The sequence below is a fragment of the Blennius ocellaris genome (genome assembly GCF_963422515.1).
Source record: "Blennius ocellaris genome assembly, chromosome: 4".
Taxonomy (NCBI): domain Eukaryota; kingdom Metazoa; phylum Chordata; class Actinopteri; order Blenniiformes; family Blenniidae; genus Blennius; species Blennius ocellaris.
The window spans coordinates 9410725-9431050 of record NC_137653.1 but is presented as its reverse complement, the minus strand read 5'-3'; the positions used below and the strand labels follow the sequence as shown (position 1 = coordinate 9431050).

The window sequence follows — 20326 nt, the reverse complement described above, 5'->3', positions numbered from 1 at the left end:
TCTTGATGTCATGCTGCTGTCAGAATGGAGCTGCACTGTGCGGTGGGTTTATTTTGATGGAGTGTCTCTTTTTCCTCCCATTGCTGTAATGAAGCGTTGCACTTGTCTGTGTTTTTTATTTATTCAGCAGCCCGGAGGGACGACATGTTTCCTGCAGGGAAAAGATGAAGCGGGGGGGGGGTAAAGAAAGGAGTTGGTCAAACTTTTTCATCTTCATTAAGTGATTTTCCTGCACATGAGGATGGTTCGTATTGTCTCGTCATTTGTTATTGCTTAGTTAACCATCATTTATGAGCTGATTTCTGTTAGTTCATCTTTTTTGTTCCTCCGCACATCCAGATATATCTCAACATGTGTAGATGTATGAATGTGTTGGACACACGCACACACGCACACACGCCCACACACACACACACACACACACACACACACACACACACACACACACACACACACACACACACACACACACACACACACACACACACACACACACACACACACACACACAGAACAGAGGATTCAGCTGAGATCAGCAGCTCACCCTAGGCTGTCAAATATTCTGTCAGCACAGCCCAAGAATCACAATTGGACTCTTTGGGAGGCATTAATTCAAAGCACCATAACAATGCTCTCTGAAACCAAATCAACTGCCTGTAGTCAGCATATCAACTCTCAGCTAACTCCCTCCCTCTCTCTATCTCTATCTGTATCTCTCGCTCTCTCTCTCTCTCTCTCTCTCTCTCTCTCCCCTGGCCTCCAGTATTGCACGCACTTTCTCTGCTGTCTTTGCTGCAATGTCTTTTTCTTTTCGTCTCTCCTTGATTCTCCGATGATTGAACTTCTGAATATGTTTCTAAAGCTGTACAAGATTTCCTAACTTAGATGCGAACTACCTCGGATTGTGTAAAAGTGAAGGCGTTATTTCGGAAGATTTTTCACACAAAGTATTTTACAAATTTCTGATATTTTTACACTGATGTGATACTTGGAAGCTGTCACTTGTGACTGCGGTGTTTTGATTTTGGAATCCTTTCGTCATTCTTATTTATATTGGCAGCCATATTCAAGATTTATACACACAACCAAAACATCACATATTCATTTTACACTATGCACGAGACATTGTTTCGTGACGAGGGACAAAGTCATTTAGTGATGAGCACTTTTAGCTTAGGCTTAGTTTGCATGTTCTCCCTGGGTGTACTCTAGTGGCCTCCAATAGTCCCAAAGCACACATTTGAGGTTAGTTGTCGAACTGGCGATCTCTCTGGGGTGTAATCTGAATTTTCAAAGATAGGGGGATGGACGTTCCGAGACATTTTACATTTTACATTTTACAATGCGAATGATATCGTGTTGTGAGCTTGTTTAGGGCCGCAGATAATTATTTTCATCATTGAGTCACCGATAAATCTAATACAGTTTACAAACATGCTATAAATTATCTTTAGAATTTAAATACTTTCAACAATATATAGAGTCATGTTGTATGCATATATCATCCAGTGTTGTTGTTGTGGCTTGCTCCTGTTTATAGAAACAGTGGATTACCGTCACAGATCTTCTCATTCAATCAGATGACTGATACACTCTGACATTTGGATGTCGCTGTTCTCCACAGCAATCCCAATTTGTCAGGGAATCATTCTGCTCAGCTTCTGTCTGTATTAAAGTAATCTTGCTTTTGCATGTATTGCCTGTAAAAAAAAAAAAGAGAGAGAGAAAGAGAAAATCCACAGTTTTAGTATCGGCTCAAGCTTTTCCCAGCCATCTGTTTTCTGCCTGTAACACTGTAGTTGTGGTCAGCGCACTGCCAAGGTGCTGTTTCTGCTTGTCAGCTGTTGCTGGTAAGTTGTATTGTTATAACAACGTGTTGTTTTGTCTCCAGGAAACAGCCTTAAAAAGATGATGGGTTTTGGAAATAAAAGAAAAGAGATAAAGCAAAATGAAAAGTTTCTTTTCACCTCTGAGTTGGTGATAGCAAGGGCACTGACTGCACTTTATTAATGCACTCCATCTCCCCCACTTTTGTGTCAGACGTAATACAAAGGGCAGAAGTGTGTGCGTGTGCGTGCGTGCATGCGTGCGTGCGTGCATGCGTGTGTGTGTGTCACTGTGAGAGAGAAAGTGACAAAAAAAAGTGTGAGCAAATTTCTTTAATCAGGAGTTATTCCAGAGTGCCTTATCCTTGGCAAGGCGTGTAGTGCTATAGAGGGCTTTGTGGCATCTTTAAATTGCATTCGATGCAAATACGAGGAATAATTTATGAAGTGATTGCTTGTCTCTCACATGCTGCTTTGTTGTAGATAAAGCCTGACGACTTTTTATATTTTTTGAAGGGAAATTAAAGCTTTGCAGTCTACAATTTTGACATTCTGTTCATCCCGACACCAAACCGTCCTTGACCTCGTTCGACTGAAACAAACACTTTAATTGCATCTATCATTTTGTTTTCTTGCATCCCCATGTGGAGACTTGAAAACAGCAGGGTCTTAATTCCAGCTCATTAATCTAGTGATTGGACTATATGTACATCACAGCTTTTGTGCAAATATATAAGGTGCTATTAGATCTTCTTTCACACCTAAAAAGAAACAGCCAAACTCTACATTGGTTTTTTTTTTGTTTGCTTTTTTCCCCTTCAGATACTGAATCGCTTCTGCCGAGTAGTAAAGACAAACCCAGTACATCGTAAAAAAAAGTGTGAGAAAGTATAGCCAACACTTGCCAACTTTCACTGTTAATTTCATACCTAAAAAAATACAAGTAAGCAATTCCTATATTGGTAGTTTTTGTCTTGTTTTTGGTTGTTAATTCCAGCGAGATTTAAAATAGTAGGTAAATGGCATTTCGCTGCTTATCACATGGACTACACAAATTTATAATAGCCTGAAGGTTCAGTCATCGCTGTTAAAAATTCCTCTTGCGGCATTTTTGCATGAATCAATGCATCCTCTTGTGGTGCAAACTAGTATTGCAAGATTAGTTTGATAAATTAGTCGTTGACGTATCCACGGCACATTAAGAAAAATCTTTTGTCTGACTTGGATTAGTATTTGGAACATTTGGAATAATAGTACTTTCAAAGATGTTCAAAGATTTTAAGTATATATATTTCTGATCTGGATTGACTTATTGAGATATGTAGACTTTAAGGCAACGAGAGGAAGGAGAACCAGTATGAAGTGCAGAAGATAAGATAGCAGAATGGGAAATAATGTACACATTTAAAGATGTGTTCCATTCAATTCTGAATTAGATTGCTGATGATTTAAATGGCCAAGCGTTATAGGATTGAGTCACATAGTAAACATCACTGTTTAGTGCGATGCAGTCATTTTTGCATTTTCTATTTTTCTTTCTACTTCACTGCATGACTCAACACACCACCTTGTGGTGCAAACCTGTATTGCAAGATGAAACAGGTTGGGAGAAACTGGAAAACTTGCTTTTGGTAGGTAGACCACGAGCACATCATACAAGCGCATTTGAAATAATGTCAGGAGTGGTTCTTACATTTAGTAAAGGTGGTGTGGTTGGATACTTGTTGTATAACCAAGTCCTTCCACCATATTTGTACAAGCTTAAGCGTGCATGTACATGCAAACAGGCATGTTTACACCAGGAACGGCTGAGCAGTCCCTGGAAAAGCTGGGGCCGGATATAAATAGCCACGACTCAAATGCTGTAGTTGGTTAGATATTCCCAACAGTGTTATCAGTGGTTTGGGTTTCTGTGAAGGCCTGAGGTTGCTTCAGGCTTTATGTTGTGGTGGTAGTGGAGCTGCTCAGACCTTTTCCATCCTTTTCCATCTCTTATCGAAAGTGGTGATTTTTTGTTTGTTTTTTCACTGCAGCTTTAGCAAATACATTATTGTACTTACATCCACCTTTTTATACTTCATTAATAATTCATGCATCACTAAACAGAAAACAATTACTGGAAACAAACATATGCCAAAGAAAATATGCATCAGTCGGTTGTTATATTTGAAATACATATGTATATATCAGCACATTGTGTTGTTAATTAGGATTGAATATACAGGGTTCGCAGCAGACGCTTTGCTACACTTGGACCTTGAGCTATATATTTAGTGCATCTTGTTTTAATAAACTATAGTTTCTGGTTTAACTATGTCCTTCACTTTGAAATAAACAACACTTAAATGTCCGTGTCTTCAAGGTCCATAGGCGAGAACTCACAGATGGTAGCAGAGATACTGAGGATAAATTACCACCTAAATATGTCAACTAATCCTTTCCAAGTGTCTGCAAAGAAAAGTTAGTTACATAAACTTGAGGAGTGTCAAAATCAAAGTAGGTTGCTCTGAAATTCTTGCAGGATTACATCACTCACAGCCCCATAAGCCAGGACATGTTTCGGGTTTTGTTTGAATATCACATTGAAGAGTCACAGATGTAAAGCGGGGAAGAAATCAGCGTGTCTTTTCCCATCAAGCTAAATTATGTTACATTCGGTGAAAATTGCACACAGGAAACCGATTCATCGCAACACAATAATAAGGAAACCGACGTGATGCTTTGCAGGTGGTTTTGTTACAGACTGATGTCTCTCATAAGCCACTGACAAAGCGAGTCATACTCCATTGCTGACTGTTAAACCAACACTGCTTAATATTTGACTGATATAAATGCATAACAACCTGATATGTTTTATCTGTCAACTATCAGAAAGAGCATCTTTTTACAGGAGCAATAGTCGACTCGTGATTGATCTTCTGACGTCATTGTGCATGCATTGTTTGGCACATACTGTACATAGAATATAGAACACTGTCTCTGTAATGTATAAATACAGAATGTGTGTACACGACTGGGTGTGTGCAAACATTGTGAACACTGTATACCATAGATGAGTGATAGGGTTTCCCCATAAGCCCGTCTAGGCCTTGCATTCCTCTCATCGGTCGAGTCTGATGTGTGCAGGCTTTCAGCTAATCTGGGAAGAATGTCGGTTTCAGACACACATGTGTTCCATTAAGTCCAGATCGGCGTAAATAATATAACATGCAACAGCTAGCATTACAGGTAACTATACCCCCGCAGCTGCGCCTTTGACTTTACAGTGCCCCAGAAGCCCGGCCTATAAAGGAGGGAAAGCCAGTGTTGATATCTAATGAGAAAACACAGGATTGAACTGAGCTGTGAGAAAACTGCTGATTCATAGAAAATATGGAGATAATTAAAGTTTTTTTACCTTACAAATTCTGGACTGTATTAGTTATTGTAAATCATGAAAATCTCCAGTTGTTTTTGTATTTTTACATAAAACTTTGGATAAAGCAAGCAGAATGTATGATATGTGATGTATGATTCACATGTGTGATTCATGTGTATGATGTACGATATATATAAAATATTTTTTGCATATGCGCACACACACACACACACACACACACACACACACACACACACACACACACACACACACACACACACACACACACACACACACACACACACACACACACACACACACACACACACATATATATGTCCAAAAACAATTTGGGAAACCTTTTTGAAACTAGTTGCTATAGTACACATAACGTAACAACTGGATTGGGAAGTCTTTTTTTTTATTAGTTTTATCCAATTTACAGATTTGTATTTACTAGGAAGTTGTGAAATACAATAGTATTTTGTTTCCTTTCAAAACATTTTTATTAACTAGTAACATTTCTTCATTTATTTCTAATGACTTTAAAATGTTATGAAACAAAAACATCTAATACAATTACATCATCTTATATGTTTATATATGTTTGTCTAATCTTCATTTTAGTTAACATCGGCCTGCCAATTATGCTGTTGGCCCAAATTAAATAATGTGTTTGTCACATACTTTAATCGCTGTGATTTGCCACATCGCCCCTTAAATTATTACAGTGAATTCCACTTCTTTACGTCTGAAGCTGTCACATGGACATGAAGATAATGGAAGCGGCAGTGTAAGTCTGTTACTTGTCAGGAGTCATATAAGAATGCAAATCCCTCCCCCTATTGTTTAAGGTGGTATGTTCAGACGGCCCTCATTGGCTCGTTGTGTATATTGTGAGTTCGCTGTTCTCGTGTCAATTGGCCTGGCCAATGTTTGCTTTCGCAGTCTGCCAGGGGAAGTCCCTCTTGTCCTCAAACAGGCCCACATAGTACAGTAACCAAGTTCAGAGAATGCCAACATTTGCATGGTCCTGTGGCAAAATCACCAGTTAGTTAGAAGCTGTGTGTTAGTGATTTATTTATGTGTTTTCTGGTTCAGCAAAGGATTACCACAATGTGAGCAAACAAGTGAACTCCAGTGAGATTCCTACTCTATTTTTGGTCAGAACGAGTGTGGGTGTGCAGGATTATAAAAAGCGAGAGGTTAGACTCAGCATGATGTTGAGAAAAGATGGTAAACGGCTGGTTCAGTGGAAATATCATCGGAACTCAAAGCCAGCCAAACAGTGAGAGAGAAGTGACAAGGGTGAGAGCCTCCGAAGTGAGTACTGGGAAACAAAAGAAAGGTGTCAGAGAACAAGTGTCGAGAACGATGCTTCTCGCACTTGCAAACTGTTGTGAGCCAGTGAGGAAATGTGAGGAGTTTGGCTGTTGCTGTTCTGGGTGCCAGCACTCCTAATGAGTCTGTCAGGGCCAGTTAGCACAGCCAGGCCTGCTTGTGTCGCCTCCAGGCCGCAGACAGCTGTTATTAGCCCCGTAATGGAATGCCACAGGGCCAGATTAGCCTGGCACACTGGAGAAATATCAAACATTCACTTACTGTGGCTCCTTCGCTGGCTAAAGCAGCTATTCTGCCGCGATGCTGGCAAGCTACCTAACAAGCCTCAAAAGAGAGGAAAAAAAAAAGTCTCCATAGAAAGATGGGAGCTCGTGCACAGTAGCTCCTCTGCAAGGCTGGCAGAAAATGAAATGTCAGACTGAAGCATGTTTTAGACATATCAGGTCACAATTATATATATTTTTTAATATTTAGTTTCATGCTTCAAAAAATGTTTTCAGCTGCACAGAGAAACATTTATTTTAAGATACATTTTAAATACTCTGGACGGCAATATGTAGTCTTTAATAATGCAGAGTCATCATTATGCAAACTATATTGACGAGCTGGCCGCTGCTGTCTCCTCATCTGTTTTTTACCTTTCATAATGAAAACAGGAAATCAAAACCTTACACAGCGTGTACTTTGCCTCTGCCCTGGGGAATAACCTGCACTGTGTACAGTCTGAGTCTCCACCATCAGATCAGCACACCGCCGACACGTACGCTTATCTACAAAGAGTGCCGCTAATAAGATATAAATCACACTCTTTGAGCATGCTTCTGTATTTTGTTTAATGTGTGCTCTCAAGCTTTTTGCATGCTTGGCTTTGTGGCTTTCATGGTATTGGTAATTGCTCTGCATTTAGACAATCATAAACCCAATCTGCAAAAAGGTGTGTTCATGGTAAAAGAGCTGGCTGAACTCATTTGTGCACTCGGGTGTGTTTGGGTGCATCGTGGGACTGATTACATGTGAACAACGGGGCCGGTTTTGGTTAGTTGAGGGATGTTCTCTCACTTACGTGTGAAATATCTGTCAATGTTGCATGTCTCACTGCATAGTAATCTCAAGCCCTGCCCTTGAATGTACTTCTGTCTGTGTGATTGCATGTGGCGTGTGCTTTTGTTAGATGACAAATGAACATTAGGAAAGAGAATACTGGAGGTTGAGTACAGCAAAGGAGTTCACTGTAAGAGAGAGAGAGAGAGAGAGAGAGAGAGAGACAGAGATACAGAGAGAGAACGATAATGTGATTTTTGTTCTAAATTGCTGTGCTCCTTTTTTTTTTTTTCCCCTCCTCCTTCAACAATCTACAGCCTATGCTCATTAGCAGACTGTATGGATCAAGGGTGGCACAGTCATTATGCTCTATACATAGCACAGAGCAGCCATTTCCACAAATATAAATTAATGTTGTATCCTCTTGTTTATGAGAACGCATTTTCTACATCACCAGTTGCAGATTTCATTTTACAACAGGCAGTATACACAAGCTGATATAGCTTCTCAAACACACAGAGACAAAAGAAAAATAAACCCAAAAAAACACATTGCTTGTTTTGTACTTTGGCTTTCTCGCAAAATAGGTTATCACTGTTGTACGAATCAGATGACAGCAAACTGTTGACCAGATGATAGCGACGTTAATGTGAGAACAACAGAATATCAGTAAGTCACGGACTAGAAGTGGGATGTGTGAGTAGCTGAGACTGAAGTGAGAAGGAAGATGAAGGCAACAAGGGAGATAAAGAAGTTGGGATTTGAAGTGAATCCTGGGAGGTGGCCACGCTGCGACTGTGGACCACGGTGTGAACCCCACTGAGCGACACTGTCTCTCCCTGGCAGGGCCCACTTTTCGCAAATCATTAGCTTCCCAAGTACTGAAGGCTCCTTCATCACTTCTGGAGGTAGTGCGACACAGCTGAACACTTGTGCGGGGATGTACAGAGAGGAGATGACAAGCTGAGAACCTACTAGACTGTAATTATCAGCTGTGTAACATATAGAAAGATGGAGTCAGTAGAGTGCGGCGTTGCTCTGGACCCCTGGCTACCAAACACAACAGCTTAGTGCCATTAGTGCTGCATGAGCCAATCTTATCCAGTTATTATGTGTGGTACATCACCATGAGGTGATGTGATTTAACATGGCAGCCGATGTACAGGCTGTGCGACTTGGTGGAAATTAATGAAACTAACACTGCTTTGCAAAATGAGAACCATTAAAGAAAAAGAAAAAAACAACTTAATGCAAAATGAGTGGACTGTGCGATCACTTCATGTCGGGGGAGAGCATAAGAGTTGAGTCGCTTTGAAGCACAGCTGAACGTTTGACTCATCGCCGGATCTTTTTATTGCAAATTTACTCCAGCGTTTGATGAAAAAGTGATGTGGACTTAAAATTCTTTCTCTTTTCTTCTTCTGCCCCTTTAGAGCAGATACAGTGCTGCAGATCGAGGCGTAAGGCTCTACAGTTCCCTGCCCATGCGCCCAAACCCTGACGGCAAGAGACTGCCCTCTACTGGGGTAAGACACCTCCCCCCTCCCCCCACATTACCCAGTGGTGTACACCAGTGCTAATGCCACATTGAACCTACAGAAACGTACTTTTTTTCCTTCCTTTGGAGTGCACGACTCTGCAAACTCCAAAAAACAGTAGAAACAACTGATGTGTGGAAACATCTTTTCTTACTTGTACCTTCTCGACCTGACATTGACTGGCAGGCAGCATGTACGTCACAGTTCCACACATGTTCTCACCTACAGGCACTTTACCAGCGAACCTAAATCATATCTTTTTTTTAATTATTATTGTGAGAAGATGCCTACGACCATGCACACATGAGAACATGCAAACTCCAGCCTGTAAAGTGTCACTCAAAATATACGCCGTCCTCATCGCACTCTGCTTAACTTGTACTCATCCTTTGACCGCTCGTCTCACCCTCAAACTAATTCCAACCACATAAGTCACACAGTTAGATCCACTCCGGCTCGTAAATTATTGCCGGCCACCACAAAGGCCCTCGGTGGTTTGTGCGGCATCTTCCCCCTGCTAACCTCTTAAAGAAACACATTGCTGTATGTGATAGCCCAAACCACCTGCCTGCTTCTGTATTTGTATCCACACAGAACGGAGGCGAGTGACTTGCTGGGTAAATTGCTGGAGCTTCGGAGCTTTTTAGGTGTCTGAAAGGATTGGGGAATGTTGATTTGGTATGAACATTTAAATATTTGGGGTGGTTTTTTTTCCCCCCTTTCACTTATTCTTTCCTTGTAAAACAGCTGTATTTGGACATCAAAGCCCCAGTTCTGAGTTATTTCATTTATAAGTGTTCATGAGGACACTTGCAAAAAGAAAAAGATTAGGCTTATTGAAGTTAAATGATGCAGCTCTTGCAGTACTTTGACTTTGACAAAGTGCTGGAACAGTCAGTCTACTTTGTTTGTGAAACCTTTCATTTTCTTAATAATTAAAAAAAAAAATCTTTCAGTATTGTGAAAATCATAATTAGAATCTCTGCTTTGCTTTTATGCATTTATGTAACAAAGGAGAGAAAATGAAAGAACAATAGAGCGAAAAGAGAGAATTTAATTTCATATGTCTTCCTTTTTCATGTTTCACTCCATGCAAGTGCTTTTTGAATTATCTCTTCACTGCTCCGGGGCTCAATGAGAGGAGGAGGAGTGGGTGAGTGAGGAAGAGAGGAGGAGAGACAGACTGAGGGAGAGACAGACAAAGCGAAAACTGTGTAATATTGTTGGTGCGCACCTTTTTTTAATTACAACAGAGATTGTATTGATGTCTCAGGCCACATGTCCTAAATCATTTATCAAGGGGGGAGAGTGCTAACAAAGCATTTCTAAGAAACCCATCCTCTCCTCGGGCCTGGAATCATACGTTATCTAAAGTGAATATTGTTAATGCCTTTCAGTGGAGAGACCCACTTACAAATCATGGGAATGAGTTCCTTGTCAGGACATGCTTGAGGTTGTAAAGATATATATCCACTTTTATCCAATCCTCTGTTGTGCAAATTATAGTCGGCTTCCTCGACGCAAGAAGTTGTTTGTAAAATAAAGATGCTCAAAGTTGCGGGCAAACATTAACGCAAAGGAAAAGAGCATTTCTAAATTGCTTTGTTGCTCTGTTCGACAGCAATTTAAAGAATTCATCATCTCTTGTGCCGTGAAGGGTTTGACAGGGGAGAAAAAAATAAAAATTACAATGGTGAGAGTCGATGCTATTTTCTTCCTCCTCACTCACTCACTCACCCTCTGGTTTCCTTTTATTTGCCTTTGTCTGTTATTACCTGCGTGTAGCGTCAGTACAGTAGCAGACTGTAGCTACAGGCTGCATGGAGAGGAGGAGAATATAAACCACTTAACATGCAGGAGGAAACCAGACGTTTTTCCATTGCACTTATCAGGTGCTGCGGTGAGAGCAAGTGTCAAGGTGCAGTAGGTCTCCCCCCCCCCCACCCCACCTCCTTCTTCCTTCCCCTGCACACCCCTTTTATTTTCCCCTGATCTTTATCTTTGCCCCCCCCCCCCCCACACACACACACACACACACACCCATCCCACCACCAACACTCACCACCCTCAGTTCAGTTAAGAGTGGGCTTGGTACTTCCGCAGCATGCCCCCCTCCCCAATCCTCTCCACCACTTCTTTTCTCTCTGTCAAACTAACCTCCAACTCCTGCTCTTCACCTCTATGTTTCCTGTCAAGGTGCACTGTCCCCCCCACCCCCCCACCCCACCCCAACCAAGCAGCAGCTCTGCCCCCGCAACCTTTTCTCTCTCTTTCTTTCAAAATCTATTACCGTTCTAAATGCCTGCAGTTCATTTTTTCTTTTTTCAAATGCTCAGAGAAAAGGACGTGACCCCCACCTCCACCTCCACCTCCACCCCCACCACCCCTCACCGCTCGGCTGTGATCTTGTCATTCCCACATGCACAGAGAACAGTGGAGGGTTTTTGTTGTATTAAGTGACTTTTAGTGGAAACCTGCATATAAAACTGAACATGCACTTTGGTGCGGTCCTGTCAGGTCTGAAAATGTCCCAAAATCACTGGTGCACACTGTATATTGTCAGATTCTAACCTCCAACCCAAACCTGACCAAAGTGCAGGCCCTAAAAAAACTTTGCAGATTAATTACCTTTTACACCGACACAAAAAAAGCAAAAGAGAAATGAGGTATGGAAGGGAGAGAGAACTGTGCTACAGATAAAGATGTGAGCAGGTTGAAAATCAAATCAATTTATGTTGTCTAAAGGCAGATGGCTTTGATAAATTGTGTTGGAAGTCCAGCGAAAAAATGACCCAGAGATTTTTGGATATGAAGAGACTTTTGTTTACCTTACAGTGAGGATATCATGAACATGATGACAACACAACTCGAATACCAGAGAGAGGGATGCAAGAACCCTGCACTGTTCTTCTCATTTGATACCGAGGTCGCCCGTTAATGTAAATTTAGTCAAGCACATTTCTATCACACGCCCAGATTCTTTGAAAAATGGTCTTATTGCGCCAATTTAAGCACATTGTTATTCCTGAGGTTGGTGGGAATGTTTTCAAAAATCAATGCGGACAATTGGTGCCGAGGCTTCGTGTCTTGACATCAGAAAGGTGCTGAGCAACACGTTCTGATCAGACTCAAACATTTCAGCATGCAGCTCAGACTGTGCAGACGTGTTGCAAAGTCACAAGTTTAACCCTTCTCCTCTTTTCCCTTCATACCTGCAGGGTTTTCTCGTAAACAAAGTTTCGGTTTCAGTGTCTTTCATTCTGTATCCTCGAGGTTAAAAATGCTCAGAGTAGGGTTTTTTTTTGTTTTGTTTTTTTCATCATGGAACATTTGCAAAAGCCGCATCTCTTCAATATTTTCAAACTTGCAATGTTTACATCCATGCTCAGTAGCTTGCAGGCTTCCTCTGCCCCGCGTTTGCTGGCACACCACTACTCTGGGCGCTTTACCACCACGTACCGATGAGTGGAATTGGTGTGAAATCATTGGCAATAATTTGTATTGCATAAGCCTTATGTTTGTCTATGTTCCCTGCATGTGTGATGTTGCGTACAGAAGAACTGATAAAATGGAGACTTGCTCACAAAATGTTGCTGAATTCTGCCAATAGTAGTCCATAACTCCAGAGAGTACCTCTTCATGTCTACGATGTTGAAAAATTCACCCCACTCCACATTTGACAGTATATGTTCTGCAAAATATCTGTCAGGATACATCGAATAGATTATGTTTTGTGCATCGTTTTTGCATATCTTACATCTCTGTAATTTAATGTCAACTTTAGTGCGTATGAGTTGTGTTGGGCAGCAACACGACTGATCCAGTAGCAGATCAGTCAAACATACTCGATAAGTTCCTTTCCTACAAAATGCACAGATAAATGATTACAGTGCATATTTAAAAAATATATTTTAAAGGATGCATAATGACTCGAATCAGTTGGAAAATGTATTTTAGCTCTGGTTGGATTATCATCGGTGTGTTCTTTGTAAAGAGTCAAAGTGTTTGTGCTGCTGCTGTAGCTGTTGTTACTGCTGTTGTTGCTTTAGTTCGCCTGTCTTGACTGCAGCACATAGGTGAGGGTTCAGGATCTGCTGTAATGCAGAGATGACAGGATCGTTTCAGGAAGGGTTTCTACAGCTCCCTCTCTCCTGCTCTCTTTGTCTCTCTGTGTCTTTTTCTCTTTTTCTAAGCTGATTTGGAGCCTTGCATAGTCAATTATGTAGGGAGTGAGAGATGGAGTGGGGGCTCCAGCTTCCATATTTTGGTGTGATATTAATATTGCATGAGCGCTATTCTGTAGCGAATATCTAAGAGACTGCCTATTAAGGCAGCAGCAGGAGAACATCACACACACACACACACACACACACACACACACACACACACACACACACACACACACACACACACACACACACACACACACACACACACACACACACACACACACACACACACACACAGAAAAGCCAGAGAGCACAAAGTGCAGGGGTGAATCAGTCAGGATCAGGCACAGGTTGTTATAATTAGTGTTTTCCTGATTTATTTTAGTTAGATAATAAGAGTGACTCATTTTCCTGTTTAATATGTCATGTTTGTTTATCTTGACAGGGCTCACATCACACTACTGTGTGCGTGTGTGTGTGTGTGTGTGCGCGTGCGTGTGTGTTTGATGTTGGCAAGAACTGATGTTCCACTGTAATTGTGCTAAGAATGGAATATTTTAACTAACCAAGTAAATAAGCAAACAAAACACAGCGACACAAAACAAATGCATGCAGTATGAAACAAAACAAAAAAAAAAAGCAGGATAATTGTATCATTGTATACAGTGAAACAGGAGTGATCTGATGGCAGGCTATTTATTTTCTGCTGCTGGATGGGTATCAATGATGCATACAGTGAGTGTCAACAGTGAATGTCTCCAGTGATGACGGAGATGCTCAGTGTGGACACTTATTGCTTTTCTTTTTTTTTTGGGGGGGGGGGGGTGATGTGTGTCACAGGATTTTAAAAGGCTGATGGCAGAAATTCACAGTAAAAATGTCCGTAATTTGCACGTAAACCTGAAAAATCACAGCAGGAAGTGCCATGGTTGAAGGAACTTTGGATATACATCATATCATGAAATCTAAATTTATGGGAGCAAAGGGGTTAAAAAAGAGAAAAGCAGATCCTCATATTTGTTCGATGTGATTAGATAAAACCTAATTAATAAATACGTATGTTCTCTCTTGCACATACTTTATTCGGCGAATAAATTGCCTCTTAGTAGAGTGGGATACAATCCAGAAATGTACCATATATATATATATATATATATATATATATATATATATATATATATATATTATATATATATATATCTATATATATATAAAGCTATGTTCAGCTATAATTGAAAGTACGAGTATTGTGTGTCAGAAATACTCTGAATAGGTTAAACTTTCTCTTAATTTACTGCCCATGTTCATCCAGTCATTTCTCTTTCAGTTGCCACGTCAGGTAGAGGCTGACGCGTCTTCTGCATATCAAACATAATAATCAGGAGATAGGATTTATCCCACAGGACTTGGTCTTGTAAACATGCTGAAGTGGCACTCCTTTGCAATCTTTTCCCTCTTGCGGCAGCATTGCCTGGTGCTGTCAAAAGCCCAGAAAGCCTGGTCCGGAGTTGACAAAGCCAGTTAGTCCTGAGCCCAGAAGCATCACGCTGGGCTCAACGTTGAACAAGTGCTTGGTGACCTTACAGCACCAGCTGGAGTTTAAAGAAGTCTTTAAAAGGGCCGATTCTCCACAGTAATATCATCGCACATGCCTCAAAGAGTCTGGATTAAGGCCCACTTTCCCTGCGAAAATCTAACAAATGTGTGAAAAAACATCACAGCGAAATCCAGTGTGTAGAGTAGTAGTGGTGGCGGTGGTGGGGGTGGGGGTGGGGGTGGGGGGGTGTTGGGGAGGGGGGGGGGTTGTAGGAGCAGATAGGAGATGCAAAAAAATAAAATAAAATGGGGGAGAAAGAAAGTAAGTAAAGGCAACTCAGCATCACACTCGCCAACCCCCCCCCTCACCCCCCCTCCCTGCCAGATATATCAATGTAGTTGGCTTTCTCTGAAATTCAAATGGCAAGAGAAAAAAAAAGTAGATGAAAAAAAGAAACCTCTGGCTTTGGGTGGGGGGGGGGGGGGGGGGGGGGGTGCTGCTGAGAAAAAGACCTGCCATCTATGTATTAGTGCTCTGTAAATATTACATGAGCTCCACATTCGCTCAGTTGTTTGGCATTACTTCCACTGGATGGGTATATTATTTTAGAAACCATGCCTTGTTTATGGAGAGGCATGACCTACTTCCAGACACTCCTCTCTTTCTCTCTGGTATTTTTTTCTCTCCCCCCTTTTCTCTTCCTTCATTCTCTCATTCCCTTCACCTCTCTTTTCCTCCCTTTCTCTGCCCCGCTGTCTCTTATTCACTCTCAGCCTGTGCAATCTCAACTGGTTGTCCCTGCTGAACAATTACAAGGCAGAGAGACCCAAATGGAGATGTTTGTAGAAAACAACATGTGTATAATTAAGGTTTAATGAGCTCTTGTCAGGGTGGAATGTGCAATTAGATTGGTAATAGAAAATTCTGCCTGAATGCAAGTGGCAGAGACTGGATATGGAATCAGCATGGCAGTGAATGAAAGAACAGTGAATTATTTTGAGCCCTATTGACAGAAGTAGATGGTTCTTCGATGCTGCGTTTAGATTTAAATACATGGTGAGTTCCCAAATGGAGAAAGAACAGGGTTTTTTTACCCTCAGTTCTATATTGTGAACTTTAAAATTACTGTACTTGTGCAAACCAGGTTGTTTTCCTTTTTTTTTTTTGGGGGGGGGGGGTGCTGTTCTTGAAAAGTTATGCTTTTACTGCAGAATGAACAAAGACAATTATAGTGATTTGGATGGAACACTTTCACAGAAAATATGGGGGGGGGGGGGAGAGAGTTGTATTATAAAAGCTTTATTGTAGGTCATTCAAGGCTTAAGAGTCTCATACTATGATTAACTCTTAAAAGTGGCCACTTTTACATTTTATTTAAACAAGACATATTTTGGGCCGCATGGTGTTTTAGTGGTTAACACTCATTTTACAGTATTCTCACCTCACAACGAAAAAATCTCTAGTTGGAATCTGGGCTCGGGGAGGTTTTTTATGTGGAATTTGTACAGGGTTTTTCTTGGAACTCCAATTTCCTCTCATAGTGCAAAACCATGCATGTGAAGTTCATTGGTATATCTGTGGTGTTTAAAACACCCAAGTTATACATTTTTCAGATTCATTAACACAAAGTTATGGTGATAAAAATTCATAATGTTATTGTCGCTGTAATTACTGGTGAAATTAGCACCGCAGGTAAGGAGTATTTTAATTCCCGACTGGCTTGCCTAGTATTTTCTTTGTGACTTCTCTGGTTATATTTTTGTCATTATAAGTGCGTGAATAAGTAAAAAAACACCAAAAAGGTCAAATGAGGTGAAAACGTCTAATATTAGGGGATAAAGAAGGCACAGAATAGTTCATTATCTAATATCTAAGCAAGATTTGTTTCAGTTAGAAATAACATGATTTGATCACCATTACATTATTAGCAATAGCTTTGTGTTCACAAATGACCAGTTTATCTATAATAGTAGAAGCAGGTCAAAGAAGAGAAATTCCCTCCATCTTTAGCAGAATATTATTCCCTTTATCTTGTCCATACTATTCAAGTACATCACCACAATATCAATGTACAGGGATTACAGAAAGCCAGGACTTTATAAATTCTTGCCAGTTGTTCCAACAAATAAACACATTTAAAGAAGGTTTGAAGGTTCGTCCAACATCTCCCAACTCACATCTGGAGCAAATCCAACTTTAAAAATGTTGCATGACGTGAGAGGCTTTATCAGTTCTCCAAGAGGCGACACCATTTCTGATGAAGCCTATCTATTCACACAAGAAACAGGTATATACCACCCTTTATATAATTTAGTCAGACTGATAAACTGAACTGAAAGTGTTACCTTGCTGGTAAATGTTACTTTAGCATATGTATATAGGAGTGAGTGTACACATTTACTGGCAGAAGATCAAAAATCGCTGCCTTGTTGTTTTCTCTCCAGGTTTTCACTTACAATGTTCCTGCAATTTTTAATTGTGAACAGGTGTCTTGTTGCTTTCTTTTCTTTGTTCTCTTGCTTTTTTTTTTGTTGTAATTTCTTGACTTGGTGCAGTTGTGGTTTGTGAGTCTGGTGGAGAAGATCTGCTCACACAAAATTATCTGGCTCTTTCTGAATGACTTGACTGGTCCCTGAAAGAGAGGGCCCTTTGTTGGCTTCCTCTGGGAACTGCCCTTGAAAGGCTCCTATTGTGTGGTAAGCACTATGATATAATGCTATGGATTTAATAGATGTAATGGAACAAGCAGGCATGCTTCTCAAACCCTTGTGTGATATGCAGCAGCCTGTTTCTGGTGATCAGAAGAACATATTCAAGAATTGAAATCAGATTATATTCTGCTGGTTCAGAAGTGTGTTAGTTTCGGTTGTGTGTGTTCGGACAAAACGTGGAGATAATATCCAGAGCACTTATTTTCGGCGTCTGGTTTGTCAAATTTGTGTCTGTATTGTGCAGTTTTTCATATCCGAGTTCCACCTGAGTTGTGTTGGACGTCAAGGTTAGGCCGAGTGGGGGGAATTGAATGTCAGCGATGTGTTAGCTTTGTTTTCATTGTGTTAACAGGAGCACAATGGTATGATTGTGTGGCCATCTGAAACCCGACACCTACCCAGAGCTTTCGGGGGTCAGAGGTGGGGGAGATGTGTGTGTATGTGTGTGTGCCTTTAGTCTGATGAACCATGCGTTTTGAAAAACCCAGAAACTGAGGAGTAATCCATCCAGCATACCATCAAAACCATTCTGCTTCACTGGCTCTCGCTCGCATACCAGATCTGCTCATCCTTGTAAAACGCTCTCATTTTCCAAATATAAATGATGGTTTTTCATTCTTCTCTTCCCTGTGTTGCTTTGTAATCTGTGTCATTGTTTAAAGGTGCCATTTGAGGAGTGGTCTGCCTCTCGAAGCCCCTCAGTGTGATGGACAAGACCATAAAGCCGAGCAATAAACCTGAGATGAATGTTATATCTTAACACTGATAGAGGCAATTAAGTCCATCATAAGTGGGAGAGGGAACACTCTTCTCTGGGGACTCATTCGCTTGCATGGTTTAACATGATCCCCGGCTAAATGCCTTATTTTATTTCTCCTCTCAGCTCACAGCTTACAGTCGAGCACAAATTGAGCTGATGTGTGTTTTTTGTGTGTCTTTTTTCACACAATTTGGTCTTTCTGTGTGGCCTGCCCTTTTCCGTCTGTCGTCATGTGTCTCCCCCCTTCTCCTCGTTTCTATTTCTCCCTTTGGCTCTCTCCTCTTCATTTTGTTGTATTTGTCATAGTAATGTAAAAAAAAAAGAAGAAGAAAAAAATCTCAGCTGCTCCAAATTATTCTGTGCTCTTTCAGATGAGAAAGAAGGGCAATTCTGTCTCTCCTCAGTAGTTTCTGTGTGTTGAGGTTTAAAGGTAATGAAGAGCATATTTCATCTGCATGGAGTTATATGGCTGGGTGTGGCTGCGCAGGTCTGTCATGGGAAAATAAATATTATGGAAGGGCTAACTTTGTTATCTTTATCACACTGGGATCAATGTGTGTATTATTGAGCAGGATACATTACAAACATGTAGGCCAGCCTGTGATACTCCCACATCCAGAACCTAACACACAGTGTGCTTGAGCTCTGCCTCAAAAATTAAAACGTGCACACACACATCACATGCACAGTACAGTACACAAACACACACATGCAATCCATATCTGGTTTATGAGGTACCATCTCCATATTCCCTGTGCTTTAGTTACTGTTTGTACGTTTCTCTCTCTCTATCTCTGTGTGTGTGTGCGCGTGCGTGCGCCTGCCAGTGAGTCATTGAATGCTCTAATGACCACAGTCCTGACACAGGTATTTTGACGGCTGCCTCTTTCCATCGGCACATTGACTGACATGCGATTAGTTACGCTGGGCTGAAAAAAAATGAAGGAGGCGCACGCTGTAACCATGAAAAGAGACTATAGCAGGGGGGGGGGGGGGGGGGGGGGGGGGGGGGTTCAGTCCACTTCGCCGCATCTCTCCTGCCCCTCCATTCTTAAAAAAATCTAAAACATCCCAGGCTGTGGTTACTTGTCCTCGTGATTTGGTATTCAGTACATACAGTAAAGCACAGCGAGGCTCGCAGCGACCTTATGAGAAAACACTCTCCTCCAGATCAATGCAGGTTAGTGGTGCTGCAGTGCAGAATGCAAAGCAACTGCTGTAGTAGCAAAACCGACTTGGTACAAAACTGATCTGAAAATGATCTCAGTGTGTCGATACAGTATTGATTAGACTTAACCGACCCCCCTTCAAATACATGTGTCACTGTATTAAGTTCGTCCCACAATTTCTCGTTCGTAGAGATTCTACTGTTGATGTGGCTGAAAAAAGAAACCAGAAACTAAAACAGAAGTTGAAGTTGTGGTCACGGTGCAGAAAACAAATCAAATGATGTCCAGAATTCGTATAAATTTGTGTTTCCCAATCTTGTCATGGTTGAGAAGAATTTACCAGCGACAGCGTCCATCCTGCGTGCCAGTTCTCCATGAACACAAGTGATCTTTTTCTTGGCGCAGCTTTCATCTTCCGAATACAATCTGCACACGACATGCTCACGGAAGTACAAAATAAGCCCTATACAAGTCCAAAAACCCCCACAAAATCCCATGCGTCTGAAACAGAATTCCATGAAACAGAATGTTTTAGGTAAAAGTGAAACATGGCAGGGAATTAAAAACCAGATAAGTTACAATGTGGCGGCGTTCTCATGGTTCATTTATTTATTTTGATTTTTTGTCTGATTCGATCCAACGGTTGAGGGATCAGATTGTCGTGTTTACCTGAACAATGAACACGCGATGAGATTGGTGTGCAGGTTTAGTTGCAGTTCGTAGACCAGTCCCACAATGTTTTGCAATGCGACCCCAAAGAAGCATTCTCCTTGATATGAGTACAAACAGGAAGAGACGATATTGAATTCAAAAGTACTCGCCTATCATGATTCTTCTCAAAACAGTGTGTGTGAAATGTTAAGTGGTGACATATTG

At 41.1% G+C, this 20326-nt stretch overlaps 1 protein-coding gene across 1 annotated transcript in view; it reads left to right on the top strand.

Annotated features, from left to right (window-relative positions):
- Positions 1-20326, top strand: part of LOC308128800 (TOX high mobility group box family member 2-like) — a gene marked incomplete at both ends in the record, with an annotated part of 95358 nt that overhangs the window by 24481 nt on the left and 50551 nt on the right. Inside the window, one exon of the mRNA XM_080494467.1 lies at positions 9000-9092. Within this exon, the coding sequence (XP_080350593.1) occupies positions 9000-9092 (93 nt within the window). The remainder of the gene's footprint in view (positions 1-8999; positions 9093-20326) is intronic.